Raw genomic sequence first — 18,869 nt, forward strand, 5'->3', positions numbered from 1 at the left:
CAACCAAATACAAAATTATTATCGTGAATTAAAAAAAAATCGTATGAAATGAGTCATTTTTTTGTAAAAGTGGTAAAAGTCCACTTGTTTTATGAAAATTTTCTTAATTCATATACTACAATTAGCACCAGAAGTTCTTTTCAGTGGAATTTAGTACTATCGAAAAAATAGCGTTAAATTTAAGTAAGGAAAATTATCATCTATGATAAAAATTCTCAAATTTATATTGCAAAACTGGTGATCGAATAATTTTTTTTAAATCGCATTAGCACTGAAACTGTGAATGGGATTAAGAAAATATTTGAAATAGTGGCTGCGAGTGCTAATAAGATCCATAATGCATTAACAGTTTTTGGAATAATTTAAAAAATTCTTATATATCGTTTGAGTGAACAGGGCCCGTATCGTAATATACGATCACTTATCGAAAAACCAACCCACTATGAAAAATATTGATCTGGCAAAATATTTGTACAACTGACAATATATTATAGATCTAATAAGTGCTCATATCCACTATTACACATATTTCCTTCATTCTACTAACCATTTCATAGCTATTGCGATTTAAAAAATTATCTTATCGTATAACACGATACGGGGGCTATTTTTTTCAAATCGGTCAAAAACAGGCCTGTATAACGATTTAAACGAGGAACAAGTCAAGGCAGTAAAGGAAGTTTTTCAAAATTTACATTGATGTTTTATACTTTCTTCCATGACGAGACCGCCGTGATATGGAAATAGTGTGTCCAGCTACCATACTGAATGTCCTGAATTCCAAGAAAAATACCATTGAAATACATTAGAATGAAGTTTTCCTAAACGTGCTCGCCTGTCGGCATTTGTTTGGCAAATACTCCAAGTGTTTTCTGTTATGATAAGTAAAAATTAATCTTCCCTCCAGATGCAATAAGAGTCGACTATCCCCACATTGGGAAAGAAGCTAGACCTAAATCTCATGGGAGGTATATAGGTTAGGTTAGGTTGAACTGTCCGGTCAATAATAGACTAAATGTGTTCATAATGTTACCAGAATTTGTTTGACGACCATACGGAAGAACCCCAATCAGGTGCAAGGACATATGTTGTGGAATAACTCCGTGGCAAATACTAGAAGTTTTCTAGGACCTAGCCACGAGCACAAAACATGTTCGATCGCTTTCTTCTCCAACCCGCCCTTCCTATACCTGCTATCGCTGACGAGGCCTAATTTAAAAGCATGAGAAGACAGAAGGCAGTGTTCAGTCATGATCAAATTTACATTGTTCTTCCTGCTTAGCCGATTCTTTTAAACTCCCCCAATTTCATTGGACGTCCTCAGAATAACCATGGAGGAATGTGCCCTTTTTAGCAAGCTAATTCACTTTTTCATATTCATCTATTCCCATATGCCCAGTAGCCCAATATACATATGTATATGGGGTATTCCATCCTATTTCGACCAATTTTGAACCCGACCCCTTTAGAATTGGCTGAAAGTTTTTCTTCTTTTTCTGGCTTACGAAAGACGTTTTTCAGAAAAACTCAAAAAAAGTTATGAATTTAAAAAAAAACACCGTTTTTGTTTTCAAAATGCTATAACTTTTTCAAAAATTGACCTTTTGGGATCTTTTTTTTTTTTTAAACTTGTTTTTAAATGTACTTTTCGGAAAAAATACAAAAAAAATTTTAAAGTTTTTTTTTTAATTTTTCAGTTTTTCGAGATTTTTCAAATTCGCCATTTTTTTTTTCTCATAAAAAACTTCAATAAATTCTGCAATCATCCCCACTAATCCCGGAGTGGGCCGATTTTTTTTATATTTTTTTTTTTTTATTTAATTGAAACAAAAAATTTCAAAAATAAAAAATTTTTTTTTATCAATTTTATTTATATAACAAAAAAATGTAAGAAAATGATTTGGGATGGAATATCCCATATATACTTCTCCCTATTCCGATTCTTTCTAGGGATCACTTACAATCTAACACCCTTTTAGAAGTTGCGCTATGCGAATGTTGATGCGGTTGTAGTTTAAGCTATTTTCACCCACTGTTTCTGCTGCTTTGGTTACGATACTACTCCGCCTCAAAAACACTACAGTGATCTGTAGGATCTGTGTACCGCATACCGCAGAGCCCCCCGCCACCCTTTCCATTCTTTTGGAACCATCAGTATACACGTCCATCACATTGTCTGAAATTTGAGCTCCACGGCGCTAATCTTCCACCTCTATGGTGGCTCTAAGAGCATCATAGAAGCGCAGGTTCGGAATTAGGTACCTGTCAGTCCAGTATTAGATGACGCTATACTTCGCCGGCTGTATGATCCCAGCTCAAGCTGCACCGAGACATTGAGTCTCGTCACAGTAGTTAACCATATGTTCTTGGCACATAACAAAACAAAAATGCAGGCGACATAGTCTCGTAAATTTTTTAAAGAAAGTATTGGTATACATATTTACGTACATACATATGTGTCGATCAAGGTCGAGATTTTCTTTAATTTGGCAAGTATTTCTAAAATTATAATTTTTTTCAATGCGACAGGGGAAAACATGAGAACATTGTGAGCAAACCCAAGTACCTAGTTTTCGTTTCAGAAAACTCATACAAATTTTTAACGCCGTTCTCCATTCTATCATTGTAAACACACAAAATCTTCACAAAAAATTGCTTGGCTATTCTAGTATATTAATACGGTTAATCTTTATCCAATAAAAGGACTTACTGATTTTTAGTAATTTTATTTCTGGCGGTCCTACGTAATTTTTTTTTTTTTGTACCAATTAAGAAACGGAAGCAGAATAAGAAAAAAAAGTATTCGTCCGTAATTATTATAGGGTGGAAATTTGTCCAGAAAAAAGTTTTGGTGTAATCCAAAACATATTTTATTTTACGAAAAAAAAAAACGGAAATTTTAGTACTGAGGCTTCCAAAATTAATCATACACATATATTGCCGCTTTTTTAAACGGTTTTATTTAGCTTGACTCTGTGTAGCGAGTGGCCGCCCGCCGTTGCTTACGAATTTTGTAATTAAAATTTAAGTAACTTCCCGATAAGCTACAAGCTTCAAACTTGGAATATAGTTCAGAACCTTATGACAATGCAATTATAAGAAAAAATGCTCCGATAGGTGACACATGGATCGAAATATTTCAACAACTCGTATTTGTGGTCCAATTTTGTTCATATTTGGAACAAATATTACAAACAGTCTGGTAGATGTGAATTTAAAATACTTTGGAGTTCGAGGAGGGACAATAATACGTGGCGTTGAGTGGAGTAAAGTTTTTGGAAGGATTATGTATTGAGTGCAGAGAAAACCGCCGTTCTAAAATCCAGCCCCACGGGACTCAGTTCAAGCTTTTCATGTTCTTACTTTTTTGTTCTTGAAAAACGGACGACCTCTTCTCAAAACAACAGCCTTGTTCTTGAACTGACAACCATTTTCTTGAAAAGAGAACGGCTGGTCTTAAAATATGAACAAATGTTCTATTAATGAGAACAATGTTCTTAAATTCAGTTCAACGGTATAATTCGTGTGTATTACAATGTTAAATACAACATTTGGCATAATCCACCAAGCAGTTGTCGTGGCCCAGCGGCTATGATGTTGCGGTTGCGATCGTGTGCCGCGAGTTCGATCACCGTCAAATTCTGAAGTTTTTTAAAACAATTTTTTTATATTCTATTTTTTTAACTCTTATTTCTCGTTCAGCTCCATTCACATCCACATATGCACAGGTAATTCTCAAACTGGTTATGAAATGTTTTAAATATATTGTAACGAATTTACTGCAAATCCTCTTATTTGCAACCTTCTGCTAAGTTCGAATCACTAAACTGTTGAATAAATAACTCCAATAATGAATAATGCAATAATGGTCTTTATTAGACTACTTGAAAATAACACTTCTAATTCGCAACTGATAGCTTGCTTAAACGAAACTGATTTTCAAAATAATACTGCTATTGCTCGCTAGATAGCGTCTTAAATCCAACTGATTATTGCGCCTCTATTCTTGCTGCCTTTTATACTCACTGATTCCCTCGTTCGCATCTTCTAGGCGCTTCCATTTTCAGAATCTACTAGTTGGCCATCAGCTATCAAATTTCTCAGCTGTAACTACAGATGCACGATTTTATAGCTTCTCTCATTGCATCTTTCGGGAGTATCTCAGATATATGCATGTGGTTGTGCCTTGCTTCTCTGCTGCGTGTATGTACATATGTGTAGACATAATGATTGATTCGTTTATGTAGATACAAGTGACTGTCTGCTTTATTGTTGTTGTGACTTCATTTACTTAGCATCAGATTAGGGATGTGAGTATCACTTAGTGTCACTAATATTCGTCACACTGCCCTCCACCTAAGTCTGATCGTCCCGATCAGACAAATCTCTCGATTTAAACGCTGCCAGCCTTTCCAAATGAACCACTTGCATTTTGGCTCGTGGTTTGCCAATGGTTTGTATGCGGTACACTATATCGTTGATCCGTTACAACTTTGTATGGGCCTTCCCAATTACACTGCAATTTCGGGGACAAACCTTTTTTCCGTTGTGGGTTGTATAACAGCACCAAATCTCCTTCCTGAAAACCTTCCGAATTAATTGCTTTATCGTATCTGGCTTTCATCTTGTCACTCATAATCTTTGCTCGTTGCCTTACAAGATCGTGTATCTCTCTCAGCTCTTCTTCCAAGATACCAGTGGATTTATTGACATTTCTCTCCGCATCGGCATCTATCCCAAACTTCAAATCAGCTGGCAGCCGAAGGTCATTGCCAAAGATTACTTTTGCAGGGGTTTGGTCCGTTGTCTCATGCACTGCTGATCGGTAAGCCATCAAGAATAATGGTATGCGGGTATCCCACTCCTTATGGTACTTGTCTACTACTTTCCTTAAATGCTCCTCCCAGGTTCTATTGAAACGTTCCACCATACCATCGGACTGAGGGTGCAATGCAGTTGTCCGTGTTTTTCGAATGCCCAATGATTTACACATTTCCTGGAACACAGCTGATTCGAAATTCCTGCCTTGGTCAGAATGTAACTCCATTGTAACCCCATACCTTGCAACCCAATTGTTTATAAACACTTCTGCTACTGTTTCCGCTTCTTGATTTGGGATCGGGTATACCTCTTGCCATTTGCTGAAATAATCCATAACCACCAGTACATATTTATTTCCGCAGTTGCTAGTAGGAAATGGGCCTGCGACATCCATAGCGATCCTTTCAAATGGCGCACCTGAGTTATATTGCTTCATCTGGCCATGACTTCGGGTTTGGGCCCTTTCGCTCTGCTCCAAACCTCGCAGTTCGCAATCCACTCAGTGGCCGACTGACGGCAACCAACCCAATAGAATCTCTGTTTAATCTTCTCGAGCGTCTTTGTGATTCCAAGATGACCTCCGCTTGGACCGTTATGCAGCTCGCCGAGCACGTCAGGAATCCTCTTTCTGGGACAACTATCAGTTTCTTCTTGCATTGACCATCCTCACTCTCCCATACTCGATGCAAGCAACCGGATATCAATTCTAAACTGTTCCACTGTGCCCAATATGACTTCGCAATGGGACTCTCTGTTGACATCTCTTCTCTGTTTGGTCTTTTGTTTCGTTCGAGCCCTTGCATAACATGTGACAGATCTGTATCTTCTAGCTGACACTTTCTTAGTTGATCCTTGTCCCATTCATCCGTACACGTTATAGCCAATAGCCGGACATCTATAATGTCTTCTTTAGCGTCGGCCTTTGAACAGTGCTTGCATTCCAAACTACATGGTCTTCGTGACATTGCATCGGCATTCCCATGGGTGCTACCTTTCCGATGCTCAATGAAAAAGTCATAGCTTTGTAGCCGCTCGATCCACCGTCCTTCCGGATTACGGAACTGCAGAAGCCATTTCAACGCTGCGTGATCTGTCCTGACACGGAATCGCTGGCCATAGAGGTATTTGTGAAAATGTTTAATGTACTCTACCAATGCCAACAGCTCTCTCCGCGTAACGCAGTAGTTCCTCTCTGGTTTTCCAATCGAACGGCTGTCTATCGACCAGTTGTGATAAAACGCCTCCTATAGCATATCCACTCGCATCTGTATCTAGAATAAATGTTGCTCATGGAATTGGATATGCTAACATTGGGGCAGTGCACAAACGCTCCTTCAATGTTTGGAAAGCCACTGCTTGCTCCTTCTTCCATTCAAAAGCTTTATTTTTTCTTGTAAGCTCATGGAGGCTATGGGCTACGCTGGAAAAATTTGGTACAAATCGGCGGTAATATGTGCACAGCCCAGGGAAACTTCTCAATTCATGTAGGTTCTGTGGTCTTGGTCAATCCTTTACAGCCTCCATCTTTTCGTTCGCAGTGCAGATGCCCTCTGTCGTTACCTTGTGACCCAAATAATTTACTTCCTTTTTAAACAGCGCACACTTTTTGGGACTTAACTTCAGACCAGCGCCAGCTATTCTCTGGAAAACTCTGGAACTTCCCGTTTCGCCAGTGGAACACTACGAGGAGCTTGACGTATCGGCCTCGCGTCTCCAGGATCAATTTGATGTTTCACAACATTGGTGCGGCCTGGTTTGGAACCATCCTGGTCAAATATGTTTGCGTACTTTAGGAGCAGTTGCTTTCCCTTACTCTGATAATCTTCCTCTAGCCCCTCAGTCCATGCCGTAATGTCATTTGAAAGATCAGTATTACTAGATGAAACGTGTTCCTGGAGCTGTTCACAGTTAATAACTAATTCAGCCTCTTGGCATCTTCCCAAAATAGCTCCTTCGGTCAGTTTGAGTGGTGACTTGAACTCATTGAGTACTCTTACCGGAATACGTCCATGTTGTTGTTGTTGTTGTAGCAGTGCTTCGCCCCACCTAACAGCCGCGACCGATCACAAATTGTCATCAATATCCTCTAACGGGAGTCCAAGGAAACTTGCTGTTTCAACAGGGTTGGACCATAAGGAAAGGGGTGTTAGAGGCGTTGGTTCCACATTACAATTAAAGAGATGGTTGGTGTCATGTGGGGACACATTGCAAGCGGGGCATACATTTTGTATGTCGGGGTTGATTCTGGATAGGTAAGACCTGTTACAGTCTCCAGAACGAAGTTGAGCAAGAGTGACACTCCCTGGGGAGTATGCGTTCCTCTTCCGCGAGTTTTGGATACTTTTCTTTGAGTACTGGATTTACCGGGCAATTCCCGGCATAAAGTTCCGACGCCTGTTTGTGGAGTTCACCAAGGACCTGCTTGTGTTTTTTCGCTTCATACGGCTGGGTTCTCAGGTACCGTATTTCCTCAAAATGCTTACGGAGATGACTCTTTAAGCCCCTAGACGGTGCTGGCTCATCAATCAGACGTCTGTTGGGATGCTCAGGTTTCTGAGTATTCAACAGGATCAGCATCTCATCCCCATTTAATTGGAATACGTCCATCTTGTTTTGTCATAGCCAGGGTTTTACCTACAAGTATGTTCGGTGCTGATTTGTTTGCTGCTTCGACAACCCACAATTTGTTTGTCCCACAATCTCCATCAACCTTTGCCCAGATTACTGCTTCTGATTTTGGTGGTATTTGCTGACTCGTTTACTGCTGTAGCCTCTCTCGTAGCCGAAATTAAGTGGTACATCCATGTTCTTATATCGCTTCGTCTTGCTTTGCATGTCGATCTTGATGCCCTGGTCGATTAAAAGGTCCACTCCAATTATGACTTCATCAACAATCTCTGCCACTATAAAATTGTGTACTACCGCTACGTTCCCAATTGCGACTTCACATGCTACTTCTCCTAGAACCGTGCTGTCTTCTCCAGTGGCTGTACGCAATCTTGCTCCATGCAATGGTCTTATCTTCTTGTTCACTAAATCCACTCGAATGATGGAATGAGATGCACCCGTATCTACAGTCAGTAAACGTTGCTTTCCATCCACACGCCCTTCGACAGTAAGATTGTTTGACCTTCTTCCAATTTGTGAGATAGAGATTATGGGGCATTCAATTGGGGGAGCCAGCTGTCGCTCCTTGCGGCTGACTCGTTTTAGTTTAACGATTGATTGGTCTTAGAGATCTGCTCATCTCCGTCAGCTCTGCGTTTACGGCCACCCAGATTGTTGGAACTATTAGGACCGGTGCTGCAATGACGTGCAATGATGTATTTGTCATCATTGAGACTTGGCTGAATAGTAATTTCTTAGATGCTGAATTTTTTGATCCTAAGCTTTATCATGTTTTCCGTAAGGATAGAGATGCAAAAAAGACTGGCCTAAATAGAGGAGGTGGCGTGCTGATTGCCGCCCGGGTCGGTCTCCAGGCCTCGCTTATTTCTTTAACTGTTAGTGACACGCTTCTTGATCAACTTTGTGTGCGGATTCATGGCTCTCTGGGTCAACTGCTCATTTGTGCTTCATACATTCCGCCGTCCAGCCCAGAAAGTATTTATAAGGCTCATGTAAATAATATCTTAAATATTAAGCGAAGTTTAGGAGAAACGCAGCTAATTTTAATTTAAGTAATGTTAGCTGGATCTATCTTGAAAACAATCTCTATTTAACTCCTACTAATATTAACAGCTCTTATGAATCGTATCTTATTGATAATTTTGGAGGGGTTGGTTTATCTCAAATTAATAGTTTCCATAATTCTTTACATCGTACTCTTGATTTAATTTTTGTAACTAATAATATTAGTTTTGTTATCTCGGCACCTGCGTCTTCAATTTCGCCACCAAACTTGCATCACCTGCCCTTAAAGCTTGAAATTCAGTTCTTTGGGTATTTCTGTATTCCTACATCAAATATGAAAACATCGTTCAATTTTCCAAGATGTGATTTTAATCGTTTAAATTCTGCTTTACGTGGAGTTGATTGGGATGCTATGCTTGGCGAAAGTGAAGTTGGAAAAACTTTCAAGGTATTTAAAAATGAAATTCATAAGATTTGCGAAAAAATCGTGCCGGTATATAAAAATAAAATTTATAAATCTCCCTAGCACAATAGTGAGCTCAAACATCTAAAAAATTTGAGAAACAAGTTCTTTAAAAAATATAAGTTTACTAATCAGCGTCGATTTATGATTTGTTTATTGTTTATAAGAAAACATTTAACAATCTTAATAAGTCTTTATATGCTAAGTACGTCAGAAATTTTGAGGTAAACATCAAGAGCAATCCGAAGAACTTTTGGAATTACATTAACTCCATGAAGAGCGTATCTAACATACCGAAATCAGTAAGCTACAATAATATTACTGCCAACTCTGTTAATGAGGCTGCTAATCTCTTTGCTGACTTCCTCTCGGCGAACTTTATCACAGATAATGATTTAACTGTGGAAGATACAGATAACATACACAAGTTAATTAAGTCTCTAATTGTGGGTCACTTACTCTCACTGAGGCAGACATAGTTGAGGGGATTAAAAAACGTAAAAATTCCTCCAGAACTGATGTTGACAATCTTTCAGTTATTCTATTGAAAAATTGTCCTTCGCTAGTACGACCGTTAATGATTATATTCAATAAATCATTGGCATCGGGTATTTTTATTGATGACTGGAAACAAGCATCCGTCACTCCCATTTTTAAGTCTGGCAACAAAAGTAACTGTTCTAATTACAGGCCTATTTCCAAATTGTCTACAACTTCGAAGCTTTTCGAATGTGTTGTCAATGACAAGCTTTACTTTAGTATTAAACACCTGATTTGCGCCAATCAACATGGTTTTGTCCCGGCCAGATCCACATTAACGAACCTCGCTGTGTTTTCTGAGGATTGCTACGCGGCATTTAGGCGGGGTTTTCAGGTTGATACAATATACCTAGACTTCTCCAAGGCATTCGATAAAATTTCTCATAAAATTTTAATTGCGAAATTAGCTTGTTATGGGTTCCACTCTACGTTCCTACAGTGGATTAAATCTTACCTGCACAACAGAAGTAATGTTGTAAATATTGACGGCGTTTATTCGAAACCATTTTGGGCCACCTCTGGAGTGCCCCAGGGCAGTATTCTGGGCCCTTTACTTTTTATCTTGTTCATTAATGACATTAGCTCTTGCTTCTCATCTACCAAATTTCTGCTTTATGTTGATGATCTCAAGATCTATTCTGAGATCAGTTGTTATAATGATGTCGTTGTTCTTCAATCTGAGATTAATAAGCTTTATATCTGGTGTGTTAAGTATAAGCAAGTGCCACACTGTGAAGAAACCTTTCTTCGTACGACTCTTGAAGTTAAAGACTTGGAGGGTCCGACGCCTGTTTGTGGAGTTCACCAAAGACCTACTTGTGTTTTTTTGCTTCATACGGCTGAGTTCTCAGGTGCCGTATTTCCTCAAAATGCTTATGGAGATGACTCCTTAAGTCCATAGGCTGTGCTGGCTCATCAATCAGATGTCTGTTGGGATGCCCAGGTTTCTGGGTATTCAACAGAAACTGTTTGGTTAGCATCTCATTTTTCTCCTTGATGGGGAGTATTCTCGCCTCATTATGTAGATGGTGTTCTGGGGACCTAAGAAGACAATCCGTGGCGGTTCTGAGCGCAGTATTTTGGCAGACCTGTAGCTTCTCCCAGTGGGTAGTTTTTAGGATTGGCGACCATATAGGGGACGCGTAGCACGCAAACGGCTGGCCAATTGCTTTGTATGTGGTAATGAGCGTTTCTTTGTCTTTTCCCCAAGTACTGCCAGCAAGGGATTTGAGGATTTTATTACGGCTCTGGATTTTCGGAACAATTGCGGCTGCGTGCTCACCAAAATGTAGATCCTGGTCAAACGCCACACCCAAGATTTTGGGGAGTAGGACAGTCGGTAGCGTAGTGCCATCGACGTGGATGTTCAAAATGGTCGATATTTGGGACGTCCAAGTTGTAAATAGGGTCGCGGATGATTTAGTGGGCATACCACCCTGAGGCACCCCTTGTTTAATTCTTCTTGGCTTTGATATTTCGTTTCTGAATTGCACCGATGCCTGCCGACTACCCAGATAATTTGCGGTCCACCTTTTAAGACATGGGGGAAGGGTAGACGCTTCCAAGTCTTGCAGTAACGTGCAACGCTACGAGTACTGTTCTATGGTGGGGCTTCTGATTTAAACCACAATTTATCTGGGTGCTAATGGCATTCAGAGCGGTTGTGGTGCTATGGAGTTTTCTAAAGCCATGCTGATGACAGGCTAGCTGAAAATTTGCTTTGAAGTGGGGGGAGCAAAATGGCTTCAATCGTCTTGGCTACTGGCGATATGAGAGATATCGGGCGATATGACTCTCCTATGTTACCTGGTTTCCCAGGCTTTAGTAGTGGGACCACCTTGGCCATTTTCCATTTTTCGGGTATGACAAATGTGGAAAGAGACAGGTTGAAGACATGAGCTAAATATTTGAAACCCTCTTTCCCTAGGCTTTTAAGCATCGGCATGGCTATGCCGTCTGGGCCCACTGCTTTGGATGGTTTAGCATGACCGATCCTCAACCTCTTTGGCGGTGATGGTAATTGGTAACGCCCTGAACTTATGTTTACGTGCGTGTCTGTTGGCCCCCTCCGTCTATTTTTGTCGACCGTAGATTGCATTATGTATTGTCGGCAGAAAGCGCTCGCGCATTCTTTCGAATCCGACAGCACTTTGTCGCCAAAGGCGATGGAAACTTTGTCATTGTGCCTAGACGGATTCGATAGGGACTTTACAGTGGACCAAAGTTTACCTACACCGGCAGAGAGGTTACAACCGCTTAGGTGCTCCTCCCATTTCGCCCGCTTGTGTTCATCTACAAGCAATCTGATGCGTTGGTTTATATCCCTTATTTGGGGGTCGCCGGGGTCGAGCTGTCTTATAAGGTCACGTTCTCTCGCTAAACTTACGGCCTCCGCCGGGAAGTGGGCCGAATTTCGGGAATTCTACCGGCGGGAATGAAACGAGCCGAGGCGGATTCAATGACCTTGCGGAAAGCACGCTCCCCTTGGCGGGCATCAGTTGGAATAGGGAGGGCAGCAAAGCGACTGTCTGTAAAGGATTTAAATTCGTCCCACTTTCCTTTTTTAAAGTTAATGAAAGTGCGTTTTTCTGCTACGATGAAGTCGGCGGGACGCTCGAGCGAAATAAGTATAGGCAGGTGGTCGGATGCCAATGTTACCATCGGCTGCCAGTTGACGCAGTTTACGAGTTCTGCGCTCACGATTGAAATATTCGGCGAACTGTGACAGCTTCCTACCATACGTGTGGCGCGTCTCCGTTTATAGTGCAGAACGTCGCTTTTTCTATTTGATCCGCTAACATCGCACCCCTACTGTCCACCCGCAAGTTTGAATGCCATAGATCGTGATAAGCATTGAAATCGCCTAAGATAATGCGATTGTTTCCAGCGAGTACGCCGTTGATATCAGGGCGGTATCTACTGGGGCAACAGGTGACAGGAGGGATGTTGATGATTTCTAGATTTGCATCGCCTGACCGGACAGATAATCCTTGACGTTCTAAGACACTGTCCCTGCGGTCTGGATCAAATATATGATATTGCACAGTGTGGTGTATGACAAACGCGACGCCGCCCCCATTTCCGCTCTCGCGATCTTTTCTGTGGACATTATAGCCAGAACAGGTCTGCAATGCAGATCTTGCTGTGAGTTTAAACTTTTGAATCGCAGCAATGCGGATGTTGTGCCGCTTCATGAAGTCGACTATCTCCGTGACCTTCCCAGTTAATCCATTACAGTTTAACTGCAGAATTCTGAAGTGCATAGGGGGAGACGTCGTCACTCTGGGAGTAAGTGACGGGTGACTACGCCTGGGTTGTTGAAGGCCAGAACGCGATTGCTGTTGAGCCCCTGGGACTAGACGTCCTTGGGTAGGCATTGGGGTACACTACTTCTGATAATCGTGACATCAGAGCTAGAGTTCCACATTGCTTGTCAGCAATTAAATAAAAAGGCTGACAAACGAGGAGGTATTCTATATCGCCTTAAACGCGAAAGAGATTAGTCATTCAATTTTGGCTTAGGCAAGAATATTATATATGGTAACACGCCCCTTTACTCCCTAAAACACAGAAAATGACAATCAGCGGAAATATTAGTGTTCTTTATTTTTTGAGTCGTGTTCTTATGGAAACTTGAAACCATTGTACACCTTATAATAGCCGTGTTTTTTTGTTTACATCCATAGACGTTTCCGCTTAAACTTTATATGGACTGCTAAATGTCAAACTTTAAATACCCCTCTGAAATTGCTGCGCATAAAATTAATACTACTAAAGCTGGAGACATTGGTGCTTTATCGGTAACCGTATCGGTAACCTTATAACAGCTGATTCGACCAACCTTATGAGAATCAATGCAATCGATTATTGGTGCCGCTAAGGTCAGCTGTTTATCGTTACGACGTAAACCAAGAACCAATTGGTTGGCTACGATACGGTTACGACCTTAGCGGCACCAATAATCGATTGCATTGATTCCCATAAGGTTGGTCGAATCAGCTGTTATAAGGTTACCGATACGGTTACCGATAAACCACCATTGTCTGCAGCTTAAATTTCAATACGCATTTTACTCAGATGTAACTGAAATATGTGTCATATTTCTCCTCTACACTCTTAAAATGGTGCGTGTCCACAATTCATCGGAACTGATTAAGCTAGGTTATACACAGGCATACAACAGAAGGTTGTGTCTCCGCTTTTCGGTAAACCCTGTGCTGCAGCTAGTTCCTTAACCACTGCCGCTAGATGGGTCTCCTAAGCGAGGATAAGCGTTTTTTACGCGCAACGTAAACGTATACGCGTGTAAAAAAATAAACACGGCTATTGTAAACAATGCTTAAAATATTATATATTGGAGGGTATTTTTATGGAAAACATCTGGTAACCTTAACGACGTTAACGCAGAAATGGCGCGAGCCCCAACATCCAATAGGAATCCAAGGTCAATTAACGCTCCCAGCATGGATGATGGCGCGACTTTTGAGAGCGAATGAATAGCGAACGAATTGTAATGGGTACAGCGGATGAGCAGGGAACACACCATTAGAAGAAGCAAATGAACATATATTTAAACGCTGTAAACAAGTAATAAAGCGTTAACCAACCTGTTTAACGGGACGAGGGGGCGGTGGAAAATGTCAAAATGAGAAGAAAACGCTTTGTTTATATGTTATTTTATAAGATTTCTCAAATCAAAACTAAAGCAAAACAAACATCTATTAATAATCAACAATACGCTGGTAAATTAACGCTTGATGCATCTGAAACGCTCTGCCGGTTGCGAGAAAGTCACACAAACAAACAAGTACAAAACGCCGATGCACGAGATGTTGACTATTGTTGGATGTGTCGTGTGAAGGGGGACAGACGCGTTGTAATTGTTTATCGATTAAGTGACGAATTAGCATGCGAAAGACGCGTTTTTACTCACCGATTTCCATTTTGCTATTGTCTACGTCACCGTTATAACAACTTAAGTTTAGCACACGTTTTAATGAGTATATAACTGTTTGTCCGGTTACAAAGCCCACTTTTAACAAAATAAGGTGCACTGCTAAATGGTCTGCGATTACAAAAACGGGCGGATGCACTGCGCTTTGCTATTGTGACCAATATAAGTTTTAGCTTTTTTTTCTATGACTATCGTATGATTTTATACACTCCGCTTTAGTTAAAAAAGTATTTTATATTAATTATTGTTTGATTTATGTTAAACTTGCTTGATTTTTCTTATTTATTTGCACTCAATCTGTCATTTTCACTAAATGCAACTTTTTATCGCAAGGTGGACAATGCTGCCACTGCCGATAATATCAAATGCCAAATTCTTTTCCCATTTCATTCTCTTGACTATTTAAGGCATCGATTAATTGTTTGCCTACATACTCTTTATACTTGTTAATTAGTGTGTAGGAGCTTTGCTCTGTTAAATTAGTGATTTGATTTTAATTCAAAAACGAAAAAATTTAAATTCAGGTATAAAGAGTGGCAACATTTTGCTTGATCGGCTGATTTTGGGTTTGTTTGTTTTGTTCGATGGCGACCAGTGTTCTTTCTTGTTGCAATGCGTTTATTTTTGCTCCCAATTCAAAAAGGTATTAAGAAAGCTCGGGTACATGAAATGCGTTACATTGGCTTCAAATGCAAACTTCCAAATGAGTTATTTGAAAGGGTGTGCATTACACCCCTATTATGAACTTATACGATGCACGGTAAACGCTTGCAATCTGTTGTACCGTATTATGAAATAAATTCTAGGGTGTGAAATCCGATCGTTAGCGTTTATCGTGGTATTGCCATAAGCTGGAGACATTGGTGCTTTATCGGTAACCGTATCGGTAACCTTTTAACAGCTGATTCGACCAACCTTATGAGAGTCAATGCAATCGATTATTGGTGCCGCTAAGGTCGTAACCGTATCGTAGCCAACCAATTGGGTTTACGTTAGGGATACGGATACAGCGATACGACATACGGCACCAATGACTCCGGCTATACGCTAACTACCGCACAAGCTGTTCAATTTTTTACGCTAGCTATCGTTAATAAATTTTTGCACGATACGTTGGGAGCTATTTAAATAAAAGTAAATATAAAATTATTAAAAAATCCAAAGAATCCAACTAAAGCCTCAACACTCTGTTGCAACACCCTGGGCAAGAAACCTTAAAGTGGCTCAAACCTTCAAAATATTTGGGATGGATGACCTATTTTTGCGGGCGCGCAAACTGCCTTCTACTTCTGTTAAGACATACCTACTCTGAAATCTATTTTTTTTATTCAACTTTTTTTTTTACTTTTAGTATGTCAAGTATTTACAGTGTAGAGTTCATTTCAAGAAGAATGGAAGCATTTTTCAATTTTCTTCTTTCTATGACCTCTATGCAAGTTTCGTCAATTTGTTCATTTGAGTTTATAAAAAACGCAACAGAGGTTGCAGAAAATATTTTATTATTACAAGTTTTAAAAACTTTTGCCAATTTTACGTACAAAACAATTGAATTGTTAGTATATACGTTTTGTTTTGCTATCTGTTTCGTATAGATTCACAAAAATTTGTAAACAAAACTCTGCTGTCATTCACAATAGTACATCTATCGGGCGTGTGGAAATCGCAATATGAAAGCTGATTCTTTACGATACGCTAACAAGCGTTTATCGTCTATCGTATGAAAATTCATAATAGGGGCGTTAGCCTCATTCGCATATTTCTTAACCTTCCCTGCAAGACTCAACCGCAGTATATATGTGATTAAATAAGTCAGTCAGATATGCGATTTGATAAGAAAATGCGTCTCATTTGAAAATTTTCGTCCAAAATGTCGCATTTGGTGCTGTGTAAATGTAGCATCGATTTTGATCGGTCGGCAAAATTAAACACGTGTGTTGAAATAGCTTGAATGCGTTCTATTCTATCAAACGATTTGGTTTGTCTATGTATACATATTGCTTTTACTATTTTTTGAGCATTCCATAAAAGGTTAACAATAATTGGAATTTAGCAACAAATTTTGGAAAATTTATATTTAACAAGCTGTTGAAAGAAAAACGTAGCTAGCCTTATATCTGGGACCGTATAACGTTTCACCTAAGGGGATAAATATAATAAGAGACGTCACTCGTTACTTTGCATGATGTTTCTGGTTAGGGTAATCGCAGGTTTTTTTCTGGGCGAGATGTGCATACATGTCTTTATACCTTTTCGTGGGGTATTTGTGTTTATTTTCCCCGACTGTATTTAATTAATTAATTAATTCTCTTTCCAAAAATCACATTTGCATAAGGATAAATGCGAGACAATTGAAAATGTCCCTCATGGAAAAAATTAGGCATCAATTTTTTTTTTTAATTTCCAGCGAGTTACTCGCCACTCGTAGCAGACTGGTGGTCTTATTATAATTTATTCTCTTTGGTTTCACGATCCAACTATTTTATTGAAATCACAACCTTGCAACTGTCAAACTTTTTTCAAAAATTATAATAACTAACGAGTACTAACTATTTGAAATTGGCTCAGAATTATTAACCCCATCCACCATTTCAAAGCTATTGTGGTTTAAAAAATGAGTTGAGTACGACCGCAGACAAGTACATTAAAAGTCATTATTTACACACAAATATTTTTGCTGCTGGAACTACTTACTTGAAAAAGAGGAGGTGACAAGTAAAGCGGACGGGCACGGAGTTTCTTGTGTTAGGTGACTTACTTTGTTCTTCTGTTCTCTGTTTTTCTGTTCTCAAATTCTTATTTTTGTAAACTTTTTGTTGATTTTGAACAAAAGTTTTCATAATTTTAATTAATATAATATTTTACAATGATTTTTAAAATTTTCGAATAATAAAACAAATTTTTATAAAAAATTGAAACAAAATGTCAAATTCAAATTTAAGCGCGAACTTTTGTAATCTTTTTATTTCATCGGTTTCTCGAGAGGTGGGATCTATTTGACAAGTAAAGCTTTTCTTGAGCATTTTTGTGTATGGCATTTTTCAGTTCTTGCGATGTGAATACCCAGAATCGTTATTGGTTAACTAATGAAATATACAGCCGAGCGTTTTTGATGCAGATACTGTAATAGAACACACTTCAATCATATTTGAGAAGGGGTATTTTTTGGAACAGCAGCTTTAAACAGTTTTTCAGTTCCGCAAGACTTAGGCAAATAGGAAATGCTCGGCACTTTAAAAATGAGCTAACCACTTTTTACATTGATTTGTAAGCCGAAACTATTTTGGTATTCTTGCCAATGTAATTGTATTATCTCGTCATCTTATTTCCTTGTATACCAACCCAACTAGCACTTGACATCATAATAAGAAAATGGACGAAACTACCAAAGAAAATGGTTATAGAAATGTTAAAGTTTTGCATTGAAGATAATCGATATTTCAAATTTAATGATAAAATTTACACCCAGCTGAAAGGGTTGCCAATGGGATCACCGACCTCACCAGTGATTGCAGATATCGTGATGGAAGAGTTGTTGGAGAATACAATGAAAAAGTTAACAAGAGTACCAAGATTAGTCACGAAGTACGTGGACGACCTATTCGCCATAATAAATGAAGATGAGGTACAAAACACACTTGACGCATTAAATTCCTATAACAAACATATAAAGTTCACAACGGAACTCGAAGACGACGGAAAATTGCCATATCTTGACTCAATTATTATTCGACGAGGCAACCAATTGAAGTTAAAGTGGTATAAGAAACCCACATCTACAGGACGAATCATTAACTTTCATTCGAAACACCCAAAGACGATGATAATAAATACAGCAATGGGCTGTATACGACGTATGCTAAATATATCAGATGACGCTTACCACGAAGAGATCAAAGAAGAAGCAAAAGTATTATTAAAAAGTCAAGATTTTCCTGAAAATATTACAAATACCCTAATTAAAAGATGTACATCACAAGCTAGTCAACGGGAATCACAAAAACCTGAAATTTTCAAGTCATTATGTTATGTACCAAATTTATCAGAGCGCTTAGCAAACTCGAATTGTTATAATAAAGAAAAAGTTAGAATAGCGCACAAGCCAATTAACACATTAAAAAATTTATTCAACAGAACAAAATCTAAGGTACCTCAGGCGGATAGAAGCAATGTGATATATAAAATACCATGTAATGGAAATGACATGGAATCATGCAATAATATATATGTGGGCACAACCAAAGCTAAATTAAAAACTCGACTAGCCCAACATAAATCAGATTTTAAACATTGCCACGAAGCAACTCACCAAAAAACAGCACTTATGACACACTGTACGACGAAAAACCACTCTCCGAACTTTAACCAAACAACAATACTTCAGGAAGAGAAACAATATAATAAAAGATTGACTTTAGAAGTACTTCATATTTTAAACACACCGACTAACATACGAATGAA

The 18,869-nt window shown here is 39.1% G+C and overlaps 1 protein-coding gene across 1 annotated transcript in view; it reads right to left on the bottom strand.

Annotated features, from left to right (window-relative positions):
• Positions 1-14,772, bottom strand: part of ACC (acetyl-CoA carboxylase) — a 156,103-nt gene extending 141,331 nt beyond the window's left edge. Inside the window, exon 1 of the mRNA XM_067776428.1 lies at positions 14,391-14,772. Within this exon, the coding sequence (XP_067632529.1) occupies positions 14,391-14,400 (10 nt within the window). The 5' untranslated portion in view covers positions 14,401-14,772. The remainder of the gene's footprint in view (positions 1-14,390) is intronic.
• Between the last annotated feature and the right edge of the window lie 4,097 nt (positions 14,773-18,869).

The sequence above is a fragment of the Eurosta solidaginis genome, chromosome 3 (genome assembly GCF_040869045.1).
Source record: "Eurosta solidaginis isolate ZX-2024a chromosome 3, ASM4086904v1, whole genome shotgun sequence".
Lineage (NCBI taxonomy): Eukaryota > Metazoa > Arthropoda > Insecta > Diptera > Tephritidae > Eurosta > Eurosta solidaginis.